This window comes from Syzygium oleosum, unplaced genomic scaffold (genome assembly GCF_021117445.2).
Source record: "Syzygium oleosum isolate NSW1041296 unplaced genomic scaffold, Sole_v2.1 Sole_v2.09, whole genome shotgun sequence".
Classification (NCBI taxonomy): Eukaryota; Viridiplantae; Streptophyta; class Magnoliopsida; order Myrtales; family Myrtaceae; genus Syzygium; species Syzygium oleosum.
The window spans coordinates 7,650,148-7,673,804 of NW_026607493.1; the positions used below are offsets into that span (position 1 = coordinate 7,650,148).

A 23,657-nucleotide genomic window follows, 5' to 3' on the forward strand; every position below is an offset into this window, starting at 1 on the left:
GACTAAGCCGGAGTCAGGGGAACCTCGGTCTAACCACAACCATGACTGGTTTAGCCCGGTAATCCTCGCGTCTCCATTTTGTAAGCCAGAGTCTAGATAGAAATCGAACCTCACATTTCATGCGCGTGTCTATGTGATTGCCATGTCCTACCGGGTAAAGTAAGTCTTCTGAACTCTCCTTTTTGCAATTTATTTAGTTATTGCATCTTTCGGGTCGGTCCATGATAGGTATAGGTCGGTTTTTAATTTGAAAGTAATAATCATTGAGTCCTTTTTTTTAAAACAAAAAAAAGAAGAAAAAAGAAAGCTCTTTTGGAGAATTATTTTCAATCTATGTCTTTATTTTCTTGGATGTGTCATAGGTCATTATTTCCTGAGAAATTTGCCATCATTTTCACAAGTACATGGAGTAATGAAAAATGTCACGAAAAATGGGAATAAAAAGGGACAATTAGACTGAGTCATGGACTGATCGTTTTGAGGACGTATACTTACCATGCTCTATTTTTTAATTAGGTTATTACGGACCGTCAACGTTCCCCAATCCGTACTCGCTCAAGAGCAAAAATGACTGACCAAAATGAACAGACTCGTGTGGCTGTCCTTGAAACCGAGATGAAGCAAGTCCTGAATGTGCTCGAGAATCTCACCAAACAAGTTACTTCTCTCTGAGACAAGCATTTCCACACCGTCCGCACCCACTCAACCGAGCGTAGAGATTGTACGCCCGATGACTCTCCTCCTGTTGAGTCAAAAGATAAGGGAAAAACTGTTGCCATTGGCACTTCCTCGACCGAGAATGGTGCAACTTTAACTGACAAAGCTCGTCCGATCATTACAGATGGGGGCGATGCATCTTCTAAGCCATCAAAGAGTGATGAGGCTGAGCGTATTGATAAGCTTGAAGAAAAATTCCGGCAAATGCAAGGTTTTGATGATCAATTCTCACGAGGTCTTGCTCACATTGTCAAGGTTCAAGTCCCTAAGAAGTTCAAGGCGCCTGAGTTTAATAAGTTCGATGGCCTTTCCTGTCCTAAGGTCCATTTACAATACTACACGACGAGGATGGCGCCGTATGCTGATAATGTGCCACTCATGATCCACACTTTCCAAGATAGCTTAACCGGACCCCCCTTACAATGGTTCGTTTTGAAAAAGATTCATTCGCTCAAGACATGGGAGGATTTGTCTGATGCTTTCATTCGTCAATACAAATTCAATATTGACGTGGCCCCGTCACGTGAGGATTTGATTCGCACTGAGAAGAAAAAGACCGAGACCTTCAAGGCCTATGCTACTAGGTGGAGAGCTCTAGCTGTGCAAATTACCCCCGAGTTGACTGAGAAGGAGATGCTTGATACCTTCATGAAGACTTTACCGTTCGAGTTTCGTAATCGAATGTTGGGTTCTAATTTCAATTCTTTAGCTGAGTTGATACCAGTGGGAGAACGCATTGAGATCGCTCTGCGCGATGGTTGGGCCACTGAGCAGGCTACCTCTGCTAAGAAGTTCACCCTCAAGAAGGATAAGGAACCGACACCTGAAGTGAATGTAGCTTACTCTCAACAAAGCCGTGACACTGCCTCGACAATACAGTCTGTTGGCAAACAACAAGGTGGACGCCAATTCACTAGTCGGCAACAAGGTACTAAAAGGAACTTCACGCCTCTGCCTGGGCCGTTATCCAAAGTTCTGCCTGTTCTCCAAAAGAAAATTTTGCTTTCAAGTGAGCCGAAACGCCCGAACCCCGAGCGGTTCTCTAGTTATGACTCCTCTAAGAAGTGTGAGTATCATATGGGGGAGGTCGGTCATTCTACTGATGATTGTTACGTACTGAAGCATAGAATTCAAGACCTCTTGGACACAAAGGCATTCTCTTTCCGCAGTGATCAACCAAATGTCCAGCGGAACCCTCTACCCAACCATGCTGGAAGCACGGATGCTGTTATTGAGTAGAGAAATTTCTGTTTTTATACTCCTCTGCGAAGGAGTCTTTCATGCTTTCTAGGATTTCAAGTATTTTCTAGGATTTCCTGCTTTCTAGGATTTCAATTCATGTTTATGTTTTGATTCGTAGGGCATTGATTATTTGCATTTCCCTTCCAATAATGTAATTCATTTGATTCTATTCAATGAAATTACAAGTTTGTTTTCATTTTGAGGACATGTTAAAGTATATTAAACTAGCCCGGTGATGATATCCAACCATGAAAAGAAAATATCATCCAAGGAGAAATTCTGAGGGCTGGGTTTTCTCATGCTCCCTCCAAAAAAAAGACTTTCCGAAAATAAAAAGCATTTCATTGTTTTTATAAAAAAAAAAAACCTTTTTCCAAATCATGCATCAAATAAACCCTGTTTGTTCGTCTGACTCATTTACCTCATGTCTCAGAGCATAATACTCTAGCTTGTTGTGATAAGAAAATGACACATCCAGTTCAATGATGATGAACCCATTGGTCCAATTGAGAGCTAACAAAGCCTTCGAAGGAAAGTGAGCTTGCAAAGACTTATCTGGGGGCAATGAATCATAACTTGATTTGGTTTGGTGCTATATCTGGAAAGCCAGAAAAGGAGATGACAAATCGGGGGCATGACAGACTCCTGTAGCGGCCATTGAGATAATTCCTTGGACAATCGAAATTTACTAAGTCTCATTTTGCGTTACATAGAATCCTATTCATGCACGTTCTCTTGTGCAGGGGCAAAAGCAACGATGGAGCATTCATGTGTCCATTCCTTCTAAATAGGGGCAATCAAAGGGCTCCCATTCCAAAAATGTCTCTCTGTGTTGATGTTCTCACACTTTTTGCAGGAACCATTTATTTTGAATGCTCAATGCCATATTTTTCATGCTTATGATGAGATTTTTTAGTATGATAAATATGTTCGGAAGTTACAAACTTTTTGTGCTTGAACTTGATAAGCTTGTGAAATGATCATATCTTTCAAGGAAAAGAAATTTTGCTTGGTAAGTTTACCTATTTGACTCATCAATTTTATGTTGAAATTTGTCAAGATGGACAATTCAATGAATGATGTGGAATTGCTTGAGTATGCTAAATGATATATGTTGGGATGATGAAAGGCAAGCCACATCTTATACACCTTCCCCTATTCATACACTTGTGGGATGAGTGGAAAAATTGCATGTTCATAAGGTAAAGGGTTATCTCGCGAAAGGTACGACTACCGAAATGACGAGAGGCGGTTCATTTCTCTATCCCAAATACTACAAGTTATCCATTGTTTCACCACTTTGAGCCCAAACACTTGGAGAAGTTTTTTCAAATTACCCCTGTCAAGAACCACCCCACATCGGGGTAAACTGGAGGTAAGTCGACATCGTAAGGTAAGAAAAATGGATAGAAATTTTCTTACTCACACTTGCATCAATCTTCAAGTGTTGCTATTGCAAATGAACTCAAACATTAATTCAAGTGCCTTAGAATGATGAAGAGCGGTTCTTTCTCTATCCTACACACTTTATCCATTGCTTAGCCCACTTGAGCCTGCAATTTCATTTCATAAAAATCCAGTTGGTGATCATCCCCCACACTGGGGCAAGGTAAAAGCCATCATTGTCCATGCAACATATCCGGAGTGCCAATAGAAGACGAAGACCCTGAGAGTCCAAATGTTAGTCATTCGGTCAAAATAAGCCAAAGTGTGGTTGGCTAATGTATGCATTGTAGACAGTGTGTGTCAAAAGTTTAAAAAAAAAAAATGAAAGCTAAGGGGCATAAAAAAGCAGTGTGCCAGGTAAAAGCAAGGCCATGCCCATGAAAAAAGAAAAGTCGAAAAAAAAAGGGAAGAACTTTAGAGAAAAAATGTCAAGATATGACATGTCAAAGTCATGAATCCCAGTGGATCAGTGGTCTTACAAGTCTCGAAGGAATCAAGTGGTGAACTCAAGACTGATAGTACATCTATCAAGAAGACAATTCTTCAAGGCAAAGAAGAAAACCGGTGATTATGCCTAGATGATCACCAACTCTCACCCTTATACACATTTCTTAGCCTGATATATACTTTCGTTTCTTGAACCATGAACCTAGCCTACGTTACGTCCCTTGCAAAGTCTCTTCGGATTAGGGCACTTGAATTAACGTAGAATTCAGATGTTTATAAGCTTAGCTCGAAGAAGTGCGAGCAAGTCTATTTTTATCTCATTTTGCAGGGTTCTTGACTTGTAAACCCGAAGATGATTGCAGAGTATTTTCTTTCAATAGCCCCGACTCGAAGAGTCTCCTTTGTTAAGCCATTGACTAAACCGACACCACGTTCCTGACAAAGACCTCTCAGATTGGTAAGGTTGTACCGCTTGCGAGAATACTCGGACCCTTATCAACATGATGATGGTGAGATGGAGTGATTCTCATAAAATAGCCCTTCTGAATGAGAGTGAGTGAAAGCCCTTTTTAACTGAAAGTCTCTCATTTAGCATTCTTAAGAAATCCACGTTATAAGTGAAAATTGTCTTAATGATAATTCTCCCTAGTGGAAATTTGGTTATGCAAATATGGTAAAACCATCATGCATAAACCTCAATTGAATTAATGAATTTTGAAATGTGTGTTCTAGAGTAGCCGTGATTGCTAATCTCTTTTATGAATGAATATGTGTTTTTGCTCTAGTCATGTCCGACAGGTAATGTTTCCTCGAAGACTGAAGAGTTCCTGACGCTTGAGTTGCTATCTGAAGCTTCGAATTTGTTTAAATATTTTTCAACATTCAAATATCTGATTGAAGTTTCAGTTATCATTTCCGAAAATCCGAAGGGAATTTTCGATTCTATTAATCATATCTCGATTGCGGTTTGCCAGATATCTTTTCGAAGATCCGAAGGGAATCATCGAACCCATTCAAATACCGATTGAAGTTTCAGGTATTATTTCCGAAAATCCAAAGGGAGTTTTCGATCCTATTAATCATATCTCGATTGCAAGCCAGATATCTTCTCGAAGATCCGAAGGGAATCATCGAGCCCATTCAAGTATCTCGATTGAAGTTTCAGATATCATTTCCGAAAATCCGAAGGGAGTTTTCGATCCTATTAATCATATCTGATTGCAGTTTCAGATATCTTCTCAAAGATCCGAAGGGAATCATCGAGCGCATTCAAGTATCTGATTGAAGTTTCAGGAATTTTTCTTGAAAGTCCGAAGGGAATTATTCGATACCTTTCATCGAAAATCCGAAGGGAATTTTCGAGCCCATCTCATCTCAAGCATCTTCTCTGAAAATCCGAAGGGAATTTTCGAGCTTTCAAATACTATTGGGAATTCCAGATACTTGGCGGGTTTCGAAAGCTGATCCATACCCCAATTTTGCTTTTCCAAATCTTCAGGTAAGTAAATGCAGGTATGTTTTCTATTTTTGCATTTGCATTTTCATATCATATTAGAAAATGGGTGTGGGCTCATTGAGATCCCATTTACTCGACAAAAAGATTAATTTTTCTCATTGCATTTGCATAGTCAAATTTTAGGTATCATTTTATCTTTGAATGAAACCTCTTCGAGCTCCCCTTCAAAGAGGGGCAGCTGTTGACACCTAAATTTTGGCGATCCATTTAGGTACATATTGCATAGGAAAATTAGGAGTCGATCCCGACACCTAGCAAAAATATTCGTTAAATTGCATATAGATATTAGGAGCATTTCATTAATAGGCCCATATAGTTTGGATATTTACCGGACCGGCGGTGAATGGACTCGAGTGAACGGCTCGAACTTAATGAAATTGGACTAAGCCCGCGTTCAAAAAAATTTCTTGGCCAAGCCCATGAACATTGTAAGAGCAGAAATTTTCATTGGAAAATGTCGAGTTGAAAAATATTAGTTTGGATATTATCGTGATTTAAATTGAACAAATTGATTTGATAATATCATATATTGCAATATCTTCTTTGAATCGAAGTAGGAAATAATTGCAAGCAAAAAAACCCTACACTTTACCTATAAATATTCATTAAGGGTTCACAAAAAGGGGGGGGGATACCACTTACATACTCGGCCACATCGTGAGACGCAAGAGCAAGGAGCGAGAGAGAGAGATATGGCTTTTGTTCTTTCTGCCTAAGGCTCAACTCACGAGGGTCAAGGTGGAGAGCAAAAGCTCTCCACGTTCTGCACTCATAGAGAAGCCAAAGGAGAAAACGCAAAAGGGGAGATAGTTTCGGTCATCTTCCATATGCGAAACCCCAAAGAGTGCTTTCGGGGAGCCTAGACGGTCAAAGGTCAAAGAAAAATTGGTTCTTTCTCTCTTTCTCCTCCCGGGCAAGCCGCGTCCTTTGCCCAAATTCCAGACGTTTTGCAGCTTTCCTCGACGCCCCAGCCATCGTTCGACGCAGCAGGCATCCCGGACGCCTCGTAAGTGAGCCCTGCGACGTTTATCGATCGCGTTGCCGTTTTCCCGCCTCGACGACGACGTGGTTATTCCCCGCTGTTGATCCGGCAACGCTCCTGCCGACGCCTTCCGCGCACCACGACGATAACGCTCTCACCCTGCAACGCCGAGTCCTTGCATCGCCTGTTCGCACCTAGGTGCTACTCCACGGCGACCTATTGCTGCTCTTGGGCCTCGCTTTGTCTCGCTGCATGTTGGCCACTTGATTACGTGACGACATTGCATTTTTTCGGTTGTCCGCTATCATCGTTTCTGTTTCGTAGGTTGGCTGAGCTCTAAGACGCATCTTGAACCAAGCATCCCAAACCGTGAGTCCTGCCTACTGCCTCTACGAGCAGCGTCACAAGTTGTAGTCCGAGAAGTCCACGCCGTAGGTTGTCCCTTTACGACCGAGCACTACCGTCGTGCATCGCTATCCACGTCCGAGAATCGCTACCGCTGCCGGTCCACTAGCCACCATCCCGATCTGCAAGCCCGAGTTCGATCCGAGTTCAAATTTGGAATTATCCGCCAATTAGGTAAGATTATCCGAATATTTCTCTTAAATATTTAATTTCCTAGTTTTCGGGTGTTTGAATATTTCGTGAATATTTTGGTGGATAGCTAGATATCTTAGGGTAATTTTGTGATATCCGCAATATTTGAAAATACCCAAAATTAGGAATCATTCCTAATTTGGCAACGTATCTGAACGACTATCCGACCTTATCCCTAAGGTACGATACGCGGCGATACGGAAAATCGTTATCTTGTCCATAATCACTTGGATACGATAATAGATTTAATTTGCTTTCCAAATTTAAACAATCAACTTTCTGTCGATATCTATAACCCTATAGATATGACCGTTAGCTTGATTTCTTTGCCTTATCTGAATTTGAAGAATCTTGCGGATTGCGTGGATTGTTTGAATGTGATTGGTATTTTTGTTTGATTGTTTTCCTTTTAAATAAAGAAAATCTTAAAAAATTGTTAGTTAGATTTAAATTAGAAATTGTTTTAATCTTAGTGGATTATTTAGGATATTTAATAATTTCGAATTTTAATAAAAATCCCAAAAAAAAGAATCACTTTAGGATAGATCAAATCATTTTCTCTAGGATAGATTGCATGTTAATTTGAGTAATTTTTAATTCCGAATTTCATTTGAAAATACCAAAAATAAATCATTTTTCCGTCATTAGAATTAGGTCACGTCGTCGCATGACATATAGTTTGCATGTTAGGCTGCATTAATCGCATGTTAATTTTTGCACGTCATTACATATAGGTTAGCTTTCATTTAAATAAGTGAAAATCCTAAAAAAATATTGAGTGAACTACTTGTTAATTAGAAATCATATTAGGATTGTTGATGTGATTTTCTAGCTAACAACGCAGATGCTTACGTTGCTTCGAGGTAAGTAATTCTCCCGATCTTGCAATTTATTGATTATTGAGTGTTACTTTGGTGGTTTGCGCACCCGCATGATCACCTCACATGTTAGTGACTAAGTTAAAATGGATCCAGACCGCATGCATAAACATTTTTTGAAAAGTAAAGGTACCGAAAGGGCGTTAGATTAGATCTAGCGTAATCAAGTCCCCGAGCTTAGAATCTCTGGTTCGTAGGAATAAAACATATCTCCCTATGTTTTATTTAGGTTTCTAATCAACCTACCACAAATAGATTAGTGGCGACTCCAAGCATGAAAACTTTTGCATGTTAAAAACTTAAATCCTAAGTTGCGAATTGGTAGGGCTTGGGAGGGCTCGAGTTAAGCTTAGACTTAATAATCCATTAGCCCGAGAGAAATTTTTGGTCGCGACAGTAACACACTTTAATTTTTCTATTTATGGAACAAATTTTCATTCCAGAAATAGGTTTGGAACATAAATCAAAAGTAAAAATTTTATACTTTTCTATTTCTAGAACAAAAATGAGAAATAAAAACTCTTTTCATCGCTTACCATCACTACTAGCCGATAGCCCACCCACTGCCCGTCGTCGCTGCCGGTCACCTCCCGCCATCGCCGCCGGTCGTCGTCCTTCGCCGCCGGCCACCTCCCGCCGTAGTCTCCTACCATCTGCCTTCCTCTATCGCCTAATGCCGGGAGCCTCCACTGTCGGCCACCATCAGCCGCTGGCCGCCTCCACTGTAGGCCACCATCACCCGCCAGCTGCCTCTTGCCGTCCTTCGCCTGCCAGTAGGGGTGAGCGGTTCCAGGTTCCGGGTAGGTTCCGCCTGGAACCTGGAACCTACCCTCGGGTACAGGTTCCTCAAAAAGAGGAACCTGGAACCTACCCGTCGAAACGTGGAACCTAGAACCTACCCTGTCATAGGTTCCAGGGTCGGTTCCAGGTTCCAACAGGTTCTTTTTTTAATTTCGTTTTGAATTAAACAAAACAAAAATAAACGCAAGAATCCTTCATACTGCAGGCAGCACCTAAGACCATTCTTTCCAAAGTGTTATTTTATTAGAATTCAGTGGAAACAATGGAGGATATGACAGATAAGACACATTCCTATCATTTAGCATGCCTAACAGAGCTCTACTTGCAACTCGCATGTAAGTGAACTGTCATTTGCAACACAAGCAAGAAATCTTGACACAGCTACTTCATAGCAAAAGTGACGAAGAACATTGTCAATTTCCACAAATCAAAGAAATTTGCGAGACAACCGGTAATTGCACAATGAGGCACTTAAGGTCAGCAATCTAAAAGCCTCCTCTCTCAGAAAAAAGGCTGAACCGCCGAGTGCCAAGAATACACCAATCTAGTGATTCAAACAAAACTTTCAACTGCATCCATGAGCCGCAAGGAAAGCCCCATAAGTGAGGCCAAAAATAAGGAAAGGAAAAATCACCAACAGAACAATGCTTGTAACCCCCAACTCCCCTACCAAAACAAAAAATCCCCACAATATGCTAGATGGCATAGACTAAAATGACATCAAACAAAAACAAAAATGAATCAAAAAATACCATCGCTACATCACCTCATGAGAGCTGCAGCCAAAAACGAAAAAGAAAACAAAGACAACATCGACCGAGCAACGCGGAATTGCTAAAAGAAATCCAAACAAGATCACGATCGCAAATGAGTCAGGGAATTCAATCAACAACAACAACAAGAGAAGGATAAAGGGACCCACTTCGATGCATAAATTGCCGCTGCAGATGATGTGCTGGATCTTGCCAGGGACGAGCATGGACTTGAACTTTAAAGGGCAGATCAGGCGCCTTGTGCGGTATGTGCAGATCCCCAAAACCAACACCATCTTTCTTGTTCTCGCTACTCTCTATCGATCACAACGACAATGATAAGAAAAAGGGTCAACGAAAAAACAAGAAAAGGTAATATTTCCACACCCAAAGACGATCCTTTCTATTTCTCTTTCTCCCTCGATCGAGCTTCAACAATCAATCTCTCTTCTTCTTCTCCCCTTAACGCAGCACATGAAGTTCAGACTATGCAAGTGCGTAACAGTGATGAAAACTAACAAGGGTTTTGCGAAGAGAGAGAGACGTTGACTCGGACATACCCTGGAACCTAAGCGGACATGGAAGACCCTCCTCCATCCCTCATTCTTGTCGTTCTCTGAAACTTCTCCCTTTCTCCTCAGGTTTACCATCTCGAACTCACCTCGTCTTCGTCCACGCGCCTCCAGCAATCAGGTTCTTCGCCATCCCACGCTCTGTCGTCGTCCCTCCCGGGCCTCGAACCACCACTCGCGCCACCTCTAGCCCTCGAACCCGCGCGATCCTTAGCAGAATCCTCGTCCCCGCTCGAGATGCTCAGCATCTCGACGTCCGAATCGTCATCGTCGTCGACCACCCTCCTATTCCCGTTGCCGCTGCCCCCTGTTTTGCTGCCGCCGCCCAACTGCTGCCGCGCGCCACCGTAGCCCGCCTCTGAAATGCCGACGCCGCGCGCGGAGCTCCTCTACTGGGTGTGGTTGATGAAGACAGAGGAAAAGCCGAGGCGACGCCAAACGGAGAGAGGAGAGGCAAGCTCGTGGAGTCGTGGGTGTGGGGAGTGCGAGAGAGAGCAGACTGGAGGAGGACTGAGCGAGGAGAAATAAGGGGAAGAAACAAGAAACAAACAAAAGTTAGGGTTTTTAGAGGGTAAAGTAAACCGGTTCCGGTTCTCCGGTTCCGGTTCCTAGGAATCGGAACCGGGAACCGGAACCGGAACCGGCGGTTCCTAAAAATTTGGAACCGGGAACCGGAACCTATCACCTTGGAACCGGGAACCGAACTGGACCCGCCGGGTCCGGTTCTTCGGTTCTCGGTTCTACCCTAGAACCGTGCTCACCCCTACCTGCCAGCAGCCTCCTGCCATCCTTTGCAGTTGCCCGCCTCTCGCCACCGCCCAACACCAGCCACCTCTTGCCGCCGCCCCCCTCTTGTCGTCGTCCTCCGCAGCCGGCCACCTCCCACCTCCGCCCGCCGTCCTCCACCGCCGCCCAACGCCGGCCACCTCTCGTCATCGTCCGCCGGCCGCTTGGGAAGGAGAAATTTTGTGTTGTTATCAAACGAATTTTTATTTTAGAAACAAAAATTTTGTATTGTTATCAAACGCGTATTTTGGCTCAAAAACTCGTCCATGGTCCAGAAATAGAAATTTCTGGCAAAAAATTGATTTTTGGAACAAAATGGTTATCATTCGAGCTCTTAATGACTGAAATAATCCTATAGACACTTATCAGGACTTAATGAGTCCATAATGTAAAACCTAGAACACTTTCCAGAAAGTCAGGAACTCGGTTCATCATGTAGATTAAGTTCAGGGGCATCATTGAAGGTTGGATGTAATATTGCACGTGTACACTACGGCTACTGTCCTACCAATTCTACCACCTATCGCCTAGCAAAAACAAAATGAGGTCACCATCCATCACACACTTTCTTTTTCTCAGCTGATTTCATTGTCTTAGATTCTGCTGGATACGGATCTTTATTAAAGCCTAAGCACTCTATTAAATAACACTCTATTATATAATGGGCATCTAACTCTTCAGCCCCTAGTAGAGTACTGTAAAATGCATGCACAGAGTTCTAGAGCAAATCGTGCCCCACAAACCCTAGCTCTCATGCAACTCGTGGGGATTAATCCTTGTTTTTCCTTCTCTAGTTCGCGAGAAACTGTTGCCGTCCCCAAACGGCTGTAGCTAGTTGAAGGATTGTAAAGAGCAGCTGTTTCATCTTTCAAGTTCCAAATGTTGTCTGTAAGACTAAGAACAAGCTATTGGAAGTACTGGTGCGTATGGTTGTAAACTTTCACTCATGTGCCCGAAGGAAGATAGCTATTACAACGTGATAACAGTTTAGGGACAACTTACGTGTAATCTTCTAACTTTTGAAAACTAGAAAGTTTAACCCGACCATTCTTTAATTTTGCTCCGAGAGAGAAACATAGTAAATTAACTTGAAGGAAAGCTACTTTTCTAATTCGATTAGATGGGAATTGGGTATTTTTATGAAATACTGTGCTCTCTGTTGTTTTACCTTAATCATTCAGGCTTGTTTGTTTAGAATTAAGTTTAGCAGTAAAAAGCACATTTTTGCTTTCTCGGCAAAATTTAAAGTAATCAAACTTCCAATATGATTATGGAATATATATATATATATATATATATATATATATATATGTGTGTGTGTGTGTGTGTGTGTGTGTGTGTGTGTGTGTGTGGATATACATGTCAATATTTGTGTATTGTGAAAAGTTGAAGTGTTTAGGATAAAAAAAGTCAAAGTGGATACGCTGCATGACTTAGATTGAGTAAAAAGGAAATAATAAAAAGTTATCGAGTCAGACATGCTAGAAACAACTTTGAAAAAATCTCTGGTAATAAATAATAAAGCTCATTATATACATATATTGATAACTAGAAATACACGGTTCTGGTGAAAGCTAAATATATCTATTTTTAGCAAGGGATTATCTTTTGATACATCGGAGATTATATAAGAATTAATTTTCACCGAAAATGCATATGCTCATTTCAATGGATATGGATCTCCTATTGTAAAATCGTTTCAACACCTCAATATATCTCAATTGTCGATCTATAAACATAAAGAATTTTATCAACAAATGAGATCTCTTGAAGTGCCGAAGAGAGCATGGCATCGGATTGAGAATTTTTTGCCTAATGCTAATGATACGATACAATAATAGCATACATTACGTACGTGTTATCCAATCAGATGTGCATAATATACTCTCTCTCTGTACACTCAACTCTCCCTCTCTCTCTCCCTCCGACAGGATGAAGATAATGCCACTTTCGATTAAATAATTGCCCGACTTCAGATGTGCTCGAGAAAAGATAGACCACCTCGATTACCCCTAAAATTAGCACGATTGATTAAATATATTAGAAGGGATAATGCCAACAGAAACGGCAAAAGTTTTGATGATTGCTTGCTAATGCTAAATGGACCATTCCTTACGACCACAAAAGGGCATTAAAATACTGAAACAATTCATTTGACCCAAAATCTTGACGTGGCAATAAAGCCTTTCGAAGTGACAACCGATTTGATGTGCCGCGAGGAAGGAAAAAAGGGCACTTTCTATCTATTTTTACCTCCTGTGGATCACATTAATCTTATAATATATAGTGGCAGCATGCTGTTCCCGACCCACCGAAATATGCTGATGATGTCTGGGAGTAGGCGATGAAAATTAACGAAAGATATGCCACAATCATTCCACGATCACTTTCGAATTTGTGAATATCTGTGGATCTTTTAATGCTAAACTTAGATTATTCGTTTTCATAGTGGATAGGCTGATTTATACGTGCCGTATTTCTCTTTTCTACGTTTCGCACTCTTATGTATATATGCTATTAGTGAAATGAAGGTATGAACATATTCCGTTTTTTTTTTTTTTTGCAATGGCAATATGGTATCATAACAAAAGGATCCAGAGATATTCACAAAATGAAAGCGATCATAGAATATTCGATCATCATTATGGAACATCTTCCGTTCTGTTGGTCTAAGTGGGTTGGCCAATCTTTCTAGAAATGAAGCGCGAGCCCGTGAAAAAAAAAGTTATGTGTTAAATGACGAGCCTTAGAAATTGGGCTAGTGATGAACATTCCTACAACATGAGACACTAGGGCAATACATGATAGCTCATTTACTGTGATCCTATCAGAATTGATTGGACTTTGCACATGTCAGCTCTATATCAAGTGTCTTTTGGACAGCCTAGGTCAGACTAGTGTTTTAGCGGCGACTCACGATGGATGTTGGGTATTATCCGGAATTTAGGTTATCCATCTTGATCTATGTAGCTTAATTAGGTTTACTTTTCTAGATTAACTCTTGTTTAAATTGCATACAAATATAAGGCAAGAGAGTTAATTTTGTATGTAACTTTTGATGAATTAACTTGACAATTGAGTTATCCAAGTATGGCTTATCCAAGTATGGCATTTATCTTTCAAAGCATGGGTTTTGGTGTTCGTATCTCTTTCCTCCTTCTCTCTAGTTTCTCCCTCCTTTTCTACTATATGATTTCCGTCCCCTTTCTACAATTCCATGTTATTTTCCTTATGAGCTTCCATTTTTGTCAATTGGAATCAAAGCGCAATCTGTTCTCCATTACATATGTATGGCTAAGGTCTCTCTTCATTTCTAACACAAGAAAGACCCCTAGCTAGGGTTTTATCCATGTAGAGTCATCTAAGATGAATAGTAGATTCCAAAAGAAGGCCTAAGCAAAAGGATTCTATGATAATCAACTCATTATCCTTCACAGTGTAATCAGGTACATTTTTTTTTTACATACGAATTTGGCGGTTAATTTTTTTATATGTGTGAGGTTATTATTATTCTTTTGCGGGTGGTTTATTTGATTTAATGAAAACGGGCGTTGAAAATAATTGCTCGTGCTATTTATCTTTTGTTTAGGTGCTCTTAAATAGAGAGCCAGCACTACACGTGGTATGGGATTATTGAAAGTATTTAATCAAGAAAGACATAGCAGCCACAAGAGTGAAGTGCTCACCAACTGACGAATTTATAATTATTTAATTTACATAGTTCAACTCCTTAACTAAACTTTTGAGAAGAAGGAAGAAAACTTAATAAATGTTTCAAGTCAACTAATGGGTGAAAGTGGTCTTACTTTTCTTGGTGGTCACAGCACTTCACCTAAGCATCACATAATCCACCTACTTAAATTGAGAAAATGACAAAGTATTGGCATACCTCGACCCATTGTTTGCCTTGGTGCTGCAATTTGAAGCACAACATCCATTAGGGGACTGAATGATGGTGAACGCCTCGAATTCAAAGAAGCACGTGTTTTTTATTGTACGTGGGTCTCTTCTTCTTCTTCCATTAAGATCATTTCAATCAAGTCACTAGAGCTACTAGCAAATGACAACCCTTAATCATCAATCTCTTCCCTTGTTTTCATCTATTGATGAGTTGAATCTTTGAAGTTCGACGCTTTCGTTATGTTCTAACGGGACGATCTTCTCACTAAGTATGAATAGTTATACTTGAAGTATTAATGAATTTCAACAAGCGAAAAGTAGAACAGAAAACGAAAAGAAAAAGAATATGACACAACACGAAATCGATTTGTTTAGCGAGATCCATACACAAGAAGACTTCTTCTCGTGCTCGAAGATCAGAATCCATTCCGAACTCGTAATGAGGAAGATACGCGCTCTAGGGACGACTTGAGTCTCGTTGATGCTTATTTTAGGCATTGGGCGAGTTATCAAGTGATGGACCATCAATCATTCGTCAAACGTCGGCGGTGTCGGCAGTTCCAGCATATTTTGCACGTTTTCCCGTGAAAATGGAACTCGAGTAATGATGTCATTTCGGCATGTTTGTCAAGAATACAATCGGGAAAAGAAAATTAAAGAAAAAAAAAACAGAAAAAAGAGGAGGATCATTGCGACCCTCGTTCAGACCACATATGCCACACGTGCCCTGTTCATGAAGAGACGTGAGGAAATTAAGATTGAAAATGGGGTTAGGTCAGTTCGGTGGGATCTTGTTCGTGTGTTTTTTGACTGATATCTTTTTTTCTCTTTCTTTTCGGTGTCCTCTCTCTTTCTATTCACTGATTGAGTGGATGTTGCCGTCAACAGCAACGCGTAAATCGCTTTCTTTGGATGCCTAAAGCAATTTCTTTTCTGTGTCCTCTCTGTAGGCTCGGAGGGAGCGATTCGTGTGCATGATTTGGGCATGATCTAAGGTTCGAGTGGTTTTCGAAATTTCCGTCATTTTATATTCGATCAATTTATTGGATTGCTTGTCACAAAGACTTTCTAAGAATATATATCCGTAAGTGAGATCGATAGGTGTCGATGTCTTTTGGACATATCTCTACCAGGACATTTTTTGATTCTATACAAGAACTCGCTATCACAATGATTGCACGAATCTAGTTAACCTAAGTTTCAAGTTGAAGTCAGGTCATTCCAAGAAATTGATATTTTCAAACGAAAATGATGTGTGGGTATTTGAGTTGGACTCTTTTTGTGCAGACTTATTGATTTGCGATAGCGAGGTGAGAATTTAGTCTCCAAGAATCACAATTGATTAAAATAACTTGTTATGTTCTCAAAAAGAAACTATCGTCACTTAATGGTTTAAGCTAATTGGTTTCGACTTTAAGTTTTTATTATGTCAGAAATTCACACAACCGAGCCATGTGAAAAATAAGTTTTTTGTTTCATTCAATGGAAAGATATCTAAGCATATTACCAGGTATATTGATGAAGCCTAGCGAGTATTATTGTGCAGATGGTAAGAAGCTAATAGCAAGACCCCTCTAGGTTATTGTCATTTATGAATGTCTCTCTTGAAGTAAGGTGGTGTAACAAATTTATGTTATCGCATGATCTATATAGAAATTGTCGACTAATACCATCTCAACCATTAATTACGTGGGTCCCACTATGGAGTTTGCGTGATCAACTATGGACAAGAATTTGGTCTATACGATCTGTCACCATGCAATATTTTTATTTTCAACTTGCCATGAATCATAATGGGCCTAATAAGAAAGAAGAAACTCGGAAGAGAAAAACCAGAGCAACCAAACATTCGATAAAATTTACGGATAAACGACTCGTTTGGCAACCACTTTCCCAAAGTCCTTTGGGCCTCTAGAGGACCTTGGTCAAATGCTAAAGCAATTGGAAAATTATCCGGGAGAATTTTGGGGAAACACATTGCATTCAAAGTCCTTTAAAGTTCCTTATACAGTTCTATGCAAATCAAACCCTAATATTTACACAAGACATAATTCCCAAAATCTTAAAATAAGGTGATTTTCACAACATCATAAGAGACGAGAGACATACCTTGATCCATGATGATTCCTTTTCGAGAAATCAATTGTAGATGAGAAATCTTTGAAGAAATCGGTTTCTCTCTCTTGACCCCTTTTTGCTTTCTGACGTTCTTGATGGAAAAGAAACCGTCGTTCTATTCTAGGGTTGAGAGAGGACCAGTTTCTAATTGGGTCTTTTATAGTCACACCATCCATCATGATGTACGGTAATTAGAATATACCTTCCTATTGACCAATAGGAATTTAACACATAATAATTGTTAAACTTAAATCACATATGGGCCAGGCCATTAATCACGTGGGCTATAATAAAATCCAACACCTTAACCCAAAGCACGTCCGTAGGAGCATTGGGCTTTAGCATTTCTGGAATGCTAATACATAATTTTCTTCCTTGCTCTCGCTAAATTTTCGAAATTCTAGAAAGAACCTCACCATTTTCCACCTTACTCAACATTGCCGATGACGCCGGATCTGACTGCCGGTGAGCCTCGCCTAATGTCACGTGACCTGAGGCGATGGCGGCCTAGGGTCGCCTGAGATCAAAATTGGACCTAAGCATCCGATTATAAAACTCGAATTGTAAAGGTTTCCTGAGTAGGTTTAGGATTTCCTTCTCAGTCAATTTAGGGGTAACTTGCACGGTTAATGCCCCCCACCTCGTGGCATAAGTCTTAAAGGTCTCGGTTTTCTTCTTCTTAGTGCGGCCAAAATCCTCACGTGAAGGGGTCATGCGATGTCAAATTTTTATTGTCGGGGGAAGGCGTTAGATAAGTCCTCCCATGTCTCCAATAGGTTCGTCTTCTTCATGATGTATCACTGCAATCCCAGTCAAGCTTTCTAGGAATGTGCGGATCGTGAGCGGTACATTTTTAGCTTGGGGGGCCATCTTAACCAAGTAATACTGCGTATGGACCTTGGGGCAATTGAGGCCGTCGTACTTGTCGAAATCATGTGTCATGAACTTCTCAGGGACCTTGACTTTGGTGATGTGCGAGAGACCCCTAGGAAGCTCGTTCTACCTCATTGACTGCGACTTGAGGAGTGCTATTGGCTGTCGTCGCGTCATTAGTAATCGACGAAATGCCGAGGGATACACCTTTTCCTTTGTCTTCTGGATCGGCATAAAGAGGGTGTTGCGGCAATACTTCCTCAATTCATTATTGAGTAGGCGCAGACGATGAGGTGATACTTGACTGGAGGGAGTCAAACTGCTTGGTAAGTTGCTCATGGAAATTGATCACTTGTTTCATTTCAGCCTCAAGATTGGCTACGCAGTTTTTAACATCAGGCTCGACCATCGCCGTTCTAGAACACATACGGATTGGCGATCTTTGGTGAGCCGTGATGTGTGGAGGTTACCTTAGATTAAGATAATGGGACAATCAGCACAATAATTTGAAAAAGACTGATCCATGATAATGGTTGAACGCTCATTTGATTGATTATGAAAAAGAGTTTTACATGAAATCAAACTCCTAAAAACTAATTAAGAAAATGAAATCACAATAATCATTTTAAAACATTTTTTTAATAGCACAATGATTGACCAACTCGTCATGGACCGCCATGAAATTAAAAGTACGACAAAAGTAAATAAATTGCATGATGAAGAGCATAGGCAACTTACTTGAGCAATAAAGGAAACAAACACGGAGATATGTGCATGTACATGTGAGGTTCGAAACTTGAATATGGGGAAGGAGCCAAGAGGGTAAGATGGCCCAGGTCTTGTAGTTTCGCAGTTCTTGACGCCAGTTCAGTCGAAAGGTCGCCCCATTGTCTTGTAGGCTCGCAGATAGGGACGAACACTCTTGACACCAAGAAAGAAAGATCATGAGTGAAAAGGGCAGCCCTTAGTCTCGCAGGCTTGTGAAAAGGGTCGGATCCTCTTAACACCATCCTAATTTTTTTCTTATCATGTGATCCAGATACGATCGCGGAATGTGTGTGCAAAAGTGTAGTGTTAAAGCATATAAAGCATGCATATCAGGCTATAATACAAATACCACTTCAATAATGAATTAAAGCATACATTCTCAACACCTCTTTGCAAACAAATGTTAGCAAACACTCTACCCCTTATATCCATGCTGCTCAAACAATATATTTTCAAAAAGAGAAGATTTAGGCTTAAGTCTACTACGAGTTTTAACTCAATTGCCCATGAAAGTTGCCAAGCTATCGCGACCTTCTAAGAAATGAACCTCAAAAGGAAAGCTAATGGATAACTAGGCGGGCACGAACGTTTACTCATTAAAGAGATTGTGCCATCGCCTAGCATGAACTCTCTCAAACCCAAACCAATCACAACCTGGGATTTCAATTTAAACATGCAATTATATTTACTTATACAAATTAGAGCTTCATAAATATGAGAACTTAATTAATCTAGATTGATCTAACGGCCTTCAAGTTCTTTTCTCTTTACTTCGAAAAGGTTTTGCATGCAGTCTTCATTTGTTTCATCTCATGCCACTAACATGTGTGGATGATCATGCGGGTGCACAAACAATAATGTAACATTGAATAATTAAAATAGCAAATAAATTACTGAAAAGATTAAAGAACTTGGAATGTATGAGTAAGTAGAAATGGATCCCTATTCATCATCCACTAAGACAGGGTGCTGCAAACTTATTCTTAAGAACAAACATGCAATGATGAATGCATTTTATTCATGAAAATGTTGATTAATATTACTAATGAATGACCTAAGCTATGTGAGATAACTAAGATGTAATGTTAATTGATTCTTTTTGGGTTTTCATGTTTATGAAATGAAATCCTTAAATGCACATGGACGTGACTCAATTAATGCTATGATTATATGTAGGAAAATTTTTCCAAAAAGTCTTAACCTTTCAATTTTATTGATTGATTCCTAAACATTTTCATAGTTTGCTAAATGAGTTCATTCAGCTAATTTTAGCCAGAAATCACTGACGTGAACACCAGCCGTCCTATGCGGCATAACCGACGTGTGGATATTTTTAATAATATTTTAATATTTTTCGAATTATTAATTTTATTAATTAATTTATTTTTCTTTTTCTTCTTCCAAGTCTGATGAGGGTCGTGACCCTCGTCTAGATTTGACAAGGACTGCGAAGCCCTCACTGGTCAAAAGAAAGAAAAGAAAAGAAAAGAAAAAAAAAAGAAAAAATATATTTAAAATTCGAAAAAATATTACAATATAATCAATAATTGTTTACGTCAACACCGATCCTCTTACAGAATCAAAATTATTAATTACTATCAATGTCCACATAAGCGATTTCCAGTTAAAATTGGCCGAATGTATTCAATTGGCAAAACTTGAAAATGTTAATGACTAAATTGGCAAAATCGAAAGGTTTAAGATTGAATTAGCAACAGTGCAATAGGTTTTGAACTTCTTAGAAAATTTTCCCATTATATTCACTAATCTAACATGCATTGATCAATCAACATAAAGTCCTAAATCTCAAGCGTGCTAGGCTGTAATGAATTACTCTGTGCAACGCTATGAAATTAATTCCTAAAGCTAACAATATAACATGGATGCTCTGACATGAGAATCCACCATAGAGTAATCCTATCATGCAAATTATGTGAAACGATAATTTTGTATTTTTATTTTTAGTGAAAACAGCAAATTAAATCCTAAGACTCTGCATGTGACCTAATGACTTCCCACAATTATATGACTAATAATTTAGTGATGCAATGCTAATTCATCTTTTTTTTTGGATTTCCTTTCATAATGGATTATATGCAATGTGAATAATGCATGAGGCGCACCAACTAATTGACGTTATCCACATGGAAGTGCCTATTGTAAATTAATCCTAAGACATATTATTTTCTAAATGACAAGCAATATGCAACATGAACCTTATAGAATTAATCATGAAATAATTTCATAATTAAATGCAGTCTACATGAGGCATTAATGAAATATTTTTTGGAATTTTCTTTATGAGATGAGATCAAATCAAATCCTAGGATAATCTAATTGCAATCAATAAAGATCAGTACAAAAATTCTAAATTAGCCTATTAAGATAAACCCTATCCTGTCCCGACTTATCTGGGACTCCAAATTTGACTAGGACTCTGTTTGTATTTTCAAATTGAATTATTGGATTATCAAAACAATAATCTAATCTAGTTAAGATTGAAAATGCCTGATCCTAATCATGCAAAATACTGACTCCTAATTATTCAAAATCGTATCTCCTCATTTTTAAATCTTATCTATACGCAATGGATGAGAGACGTAATTGAGGGTTCGAACCTTTAGGCTCAAAGATCAGATTCCCTAGTATAGTGGGATAATTTAATCGAGGATCCCATCTTTTGGCTCAAAGATCCGATTCCCCAATTACAAATGTAACAAATAATGTAGGGTGACTCAAAAGAAAATTAAATATCCTGACCCATCTAAAACACGCAATGGATAATATGCAATATAAAAATCATATCTTCTGAAGATTACATATTCTAAAAGAATCAAACGATCTGAAATTCAAATCAAATTATGTAACCTTGCCTTAATTAAGACTAGCCTAGGGACACCAAGGAGTAGGTGTGAATCACGGCCAAGGTTTGGGCCTGGTGAAAGTTGTTAGCTTTTGGCCAAATCTGTGGGTCTCTAAATTTTTGATACTCGATTCTTTTGGTGGGGTTGAAGAACTAGGTGTCCTAGATATCTCCTCAAAATTTTAATGCATTCCGACTTAGAACGATCATGTGCTCACTGCTTTTGCGAGACCGTGCATTTTCAAAATCTCCATCATTTCATACTCGATCAATTTATTTGCTTGCTTATCATACACTTCCTAAGAATATATATGCGTAAGAGAGATCGATGGGTGTCAACATCTTCTGGATATGTCTATACCAACATATATTTTGATTCTATACGAGACTCGCTATCACAATGACCATATAAATCTAGTTAACCTAAGCTTCAAGTTGAAGTTAGGTCATTCCAAGAAATACATATTCCTACATGAAGGCGATGTGTCGGACTTGAGTTGGACTTTTCTGCGCAGACTTATCAATTTGTGGCGAGGCGAGAATTTAATGTGTGAAATTCAGAGCCTATTTAATCACCCCATTATGAGCTGAAATTATATATAAAAAAAACCATCACTTATTAAGGTTAAGCTAACTAGTTCTCACTTTGATTATGTCAGAAAATCACCTAACAAGTCAAGTAAAAAATAAGTTACTTGTTTTATTCAATGAAAATTGAAGACTAGCAAAAATTATTTCATATATGGTAAGAATAAGAAACTAATAAGATTCCATATATTAGATTTTTAGCTATTATCAAACAATTTCCTTTTAAAAAATTTCAAAACCTACGATTGTTTGTTTAAATTTTCAGATTGCATGTGGAGGGGGATGGATCATTTCTTCCATTATCTGCAATATATGTTAAAAGTTAGATTAGATGCATGCTTATGACTTGTAAGGTCGTAAATAAGAAAGTGTCTTTTGACACGGTAGGAGCCTGAACGAACGGCTGTGTTGATCTTGGATCTGGAACTGACTAATTACTTCCTAAAGAATCGAAAGGTTAGCTGCACATTTACTTGCTGGAATTGATCTTGAATATGTCAAAGTACTGTCCATCGAATTAAGATATTAATTAGAAGGCTAAGCAACGTTCTGGAGATGTATATCACTCGTACAAATCGCCTTGGTTGAGATGCAAATATCTTGGTCCGTCTCTTATTCTCATTTTCTCCCCATCGTTCAACACACCGTTAGATGTGTGCCTGAGTATACGTATTAACATTCAATACAAAACTATCATCAAACGCTAATCTCTTTCCCTCCGTCCTCCATCTGATCTCACTCACACATGTTAGGCGCCGTTAAACCTCCACAATCGACACAGCCCGGCCCACCATTTCCGCCTCCATATCTTATCTCCTCTCTTCTCTCTCGATCTCACTCAGTTGTCATGCCTCTCTCTTTCTCATGTTGGTTTGGAGAGAGAGAGGGGGTGTTTTAGTGCACATTCATAATTAATGGGCAATCATAGACATGTGGCACACATCCAAAGGTAGGTGCAACAAGTTGAGATTAGGCATCCGTAACTTACTTGAGAAGTTATTGCATGGTTTATATTGATATTGTAAACTGATACCATCTTAATCATTAATTATGTGCATCTCACTATGGAGCTTACATGATCAACAAGGCTTCTCCAATATGATATGGGATTCGGGATGTCACAAACTCCTTCACTTAAAAAAATCGATGTCCTCGTCAGTGTTGAGTTTTATCGCCTAGCAAAACTCCTCTTATTTGATGTGTAGTACGATACGTTCTTGCTCCCTTTGTCATTCTAGAAGTTTGCTAGGAGTCACACTTTATGCGAACACTCCTAATTGGGTGTGTGGGCCTAGTTTGTCCAAAGACCACATACTATTGTAGAGGTTCTACTCCGATACCATCTGTAACGTCTCTACCCATTTTGCGTGGACCTAGCACCTATTTATGGTTGGGTGTTAGCTAGTATATCATTCAACATGGCCTCTCTCATTCGATACGGAAGTTAAGATGTCACAATAGCATACTTACACTGCTTGTCATGAGTAGATGATACTATTTAATACTTAGAACATTTTAAAATAATTCAAATGCATCTTATAAAGAAATTATGTACAATCCTCTTTATACAAATATCATATATAGCTAATATACTATGTATATTTATGGCTCTATTTGTTTCGCAAAAAATGAATGATTTGAAAATTATTTTACTAAAAATAATTGTTTGCATCACTTGAAATAATTATTCAATGGAAAATATTTTATTACCGACATCAATTTATGTCTAAACATTTTCGTGAAAGATGAAATTTTTTTTTCGTCCGTTCATTTTTGTAAGCAATACAAGTGACGTTTTTTAGAAAACAATA

At 39.2% G+C, this 23,657-nt stretch overlaps 2 protein-coding genes across 2 annotated transcripts; one reads left to right on the top strand and one right to left on the bottom strand.

Moving 5' to 3' along the window:
* Positions 1-921: 921 nt before the first annotated feature.
* LOC115667486 (uncharacterized) lies at positions 922-1,956 on the top strand. Its single transcript, XM_030589057.2, has one exon. It carries the CDS (start codon positions 922-924, stop codon positions 1,954-1,956), a length of 1,035 nt encoding a protein of 344 aa, XP_030444917.2.
* A 7,437-nt stretch (positions 1,957-9,393) lies between these two features.
* On the bottom strand, positions 9,394-10,886 carry LOC130138956 (uncharacterized). The gene is made up of 3 exons (XM_056314734.1): positions 10,695-10,886; positions 10,040-10,339; positions 9,394-9,402 (listed from the first exon to the last, which is right to left on the bottom strand). The coding sequence occupies exons 1-3, from the start codon at positions 10,884-10,886 to the stop codon at positions 9,394-9,396; spliced, it is 501 nt and encodes a 166-aa protein (XP_056170709.1).
* Positions 10,887-23,657: the final 12,771 nt, after the last annotated feature.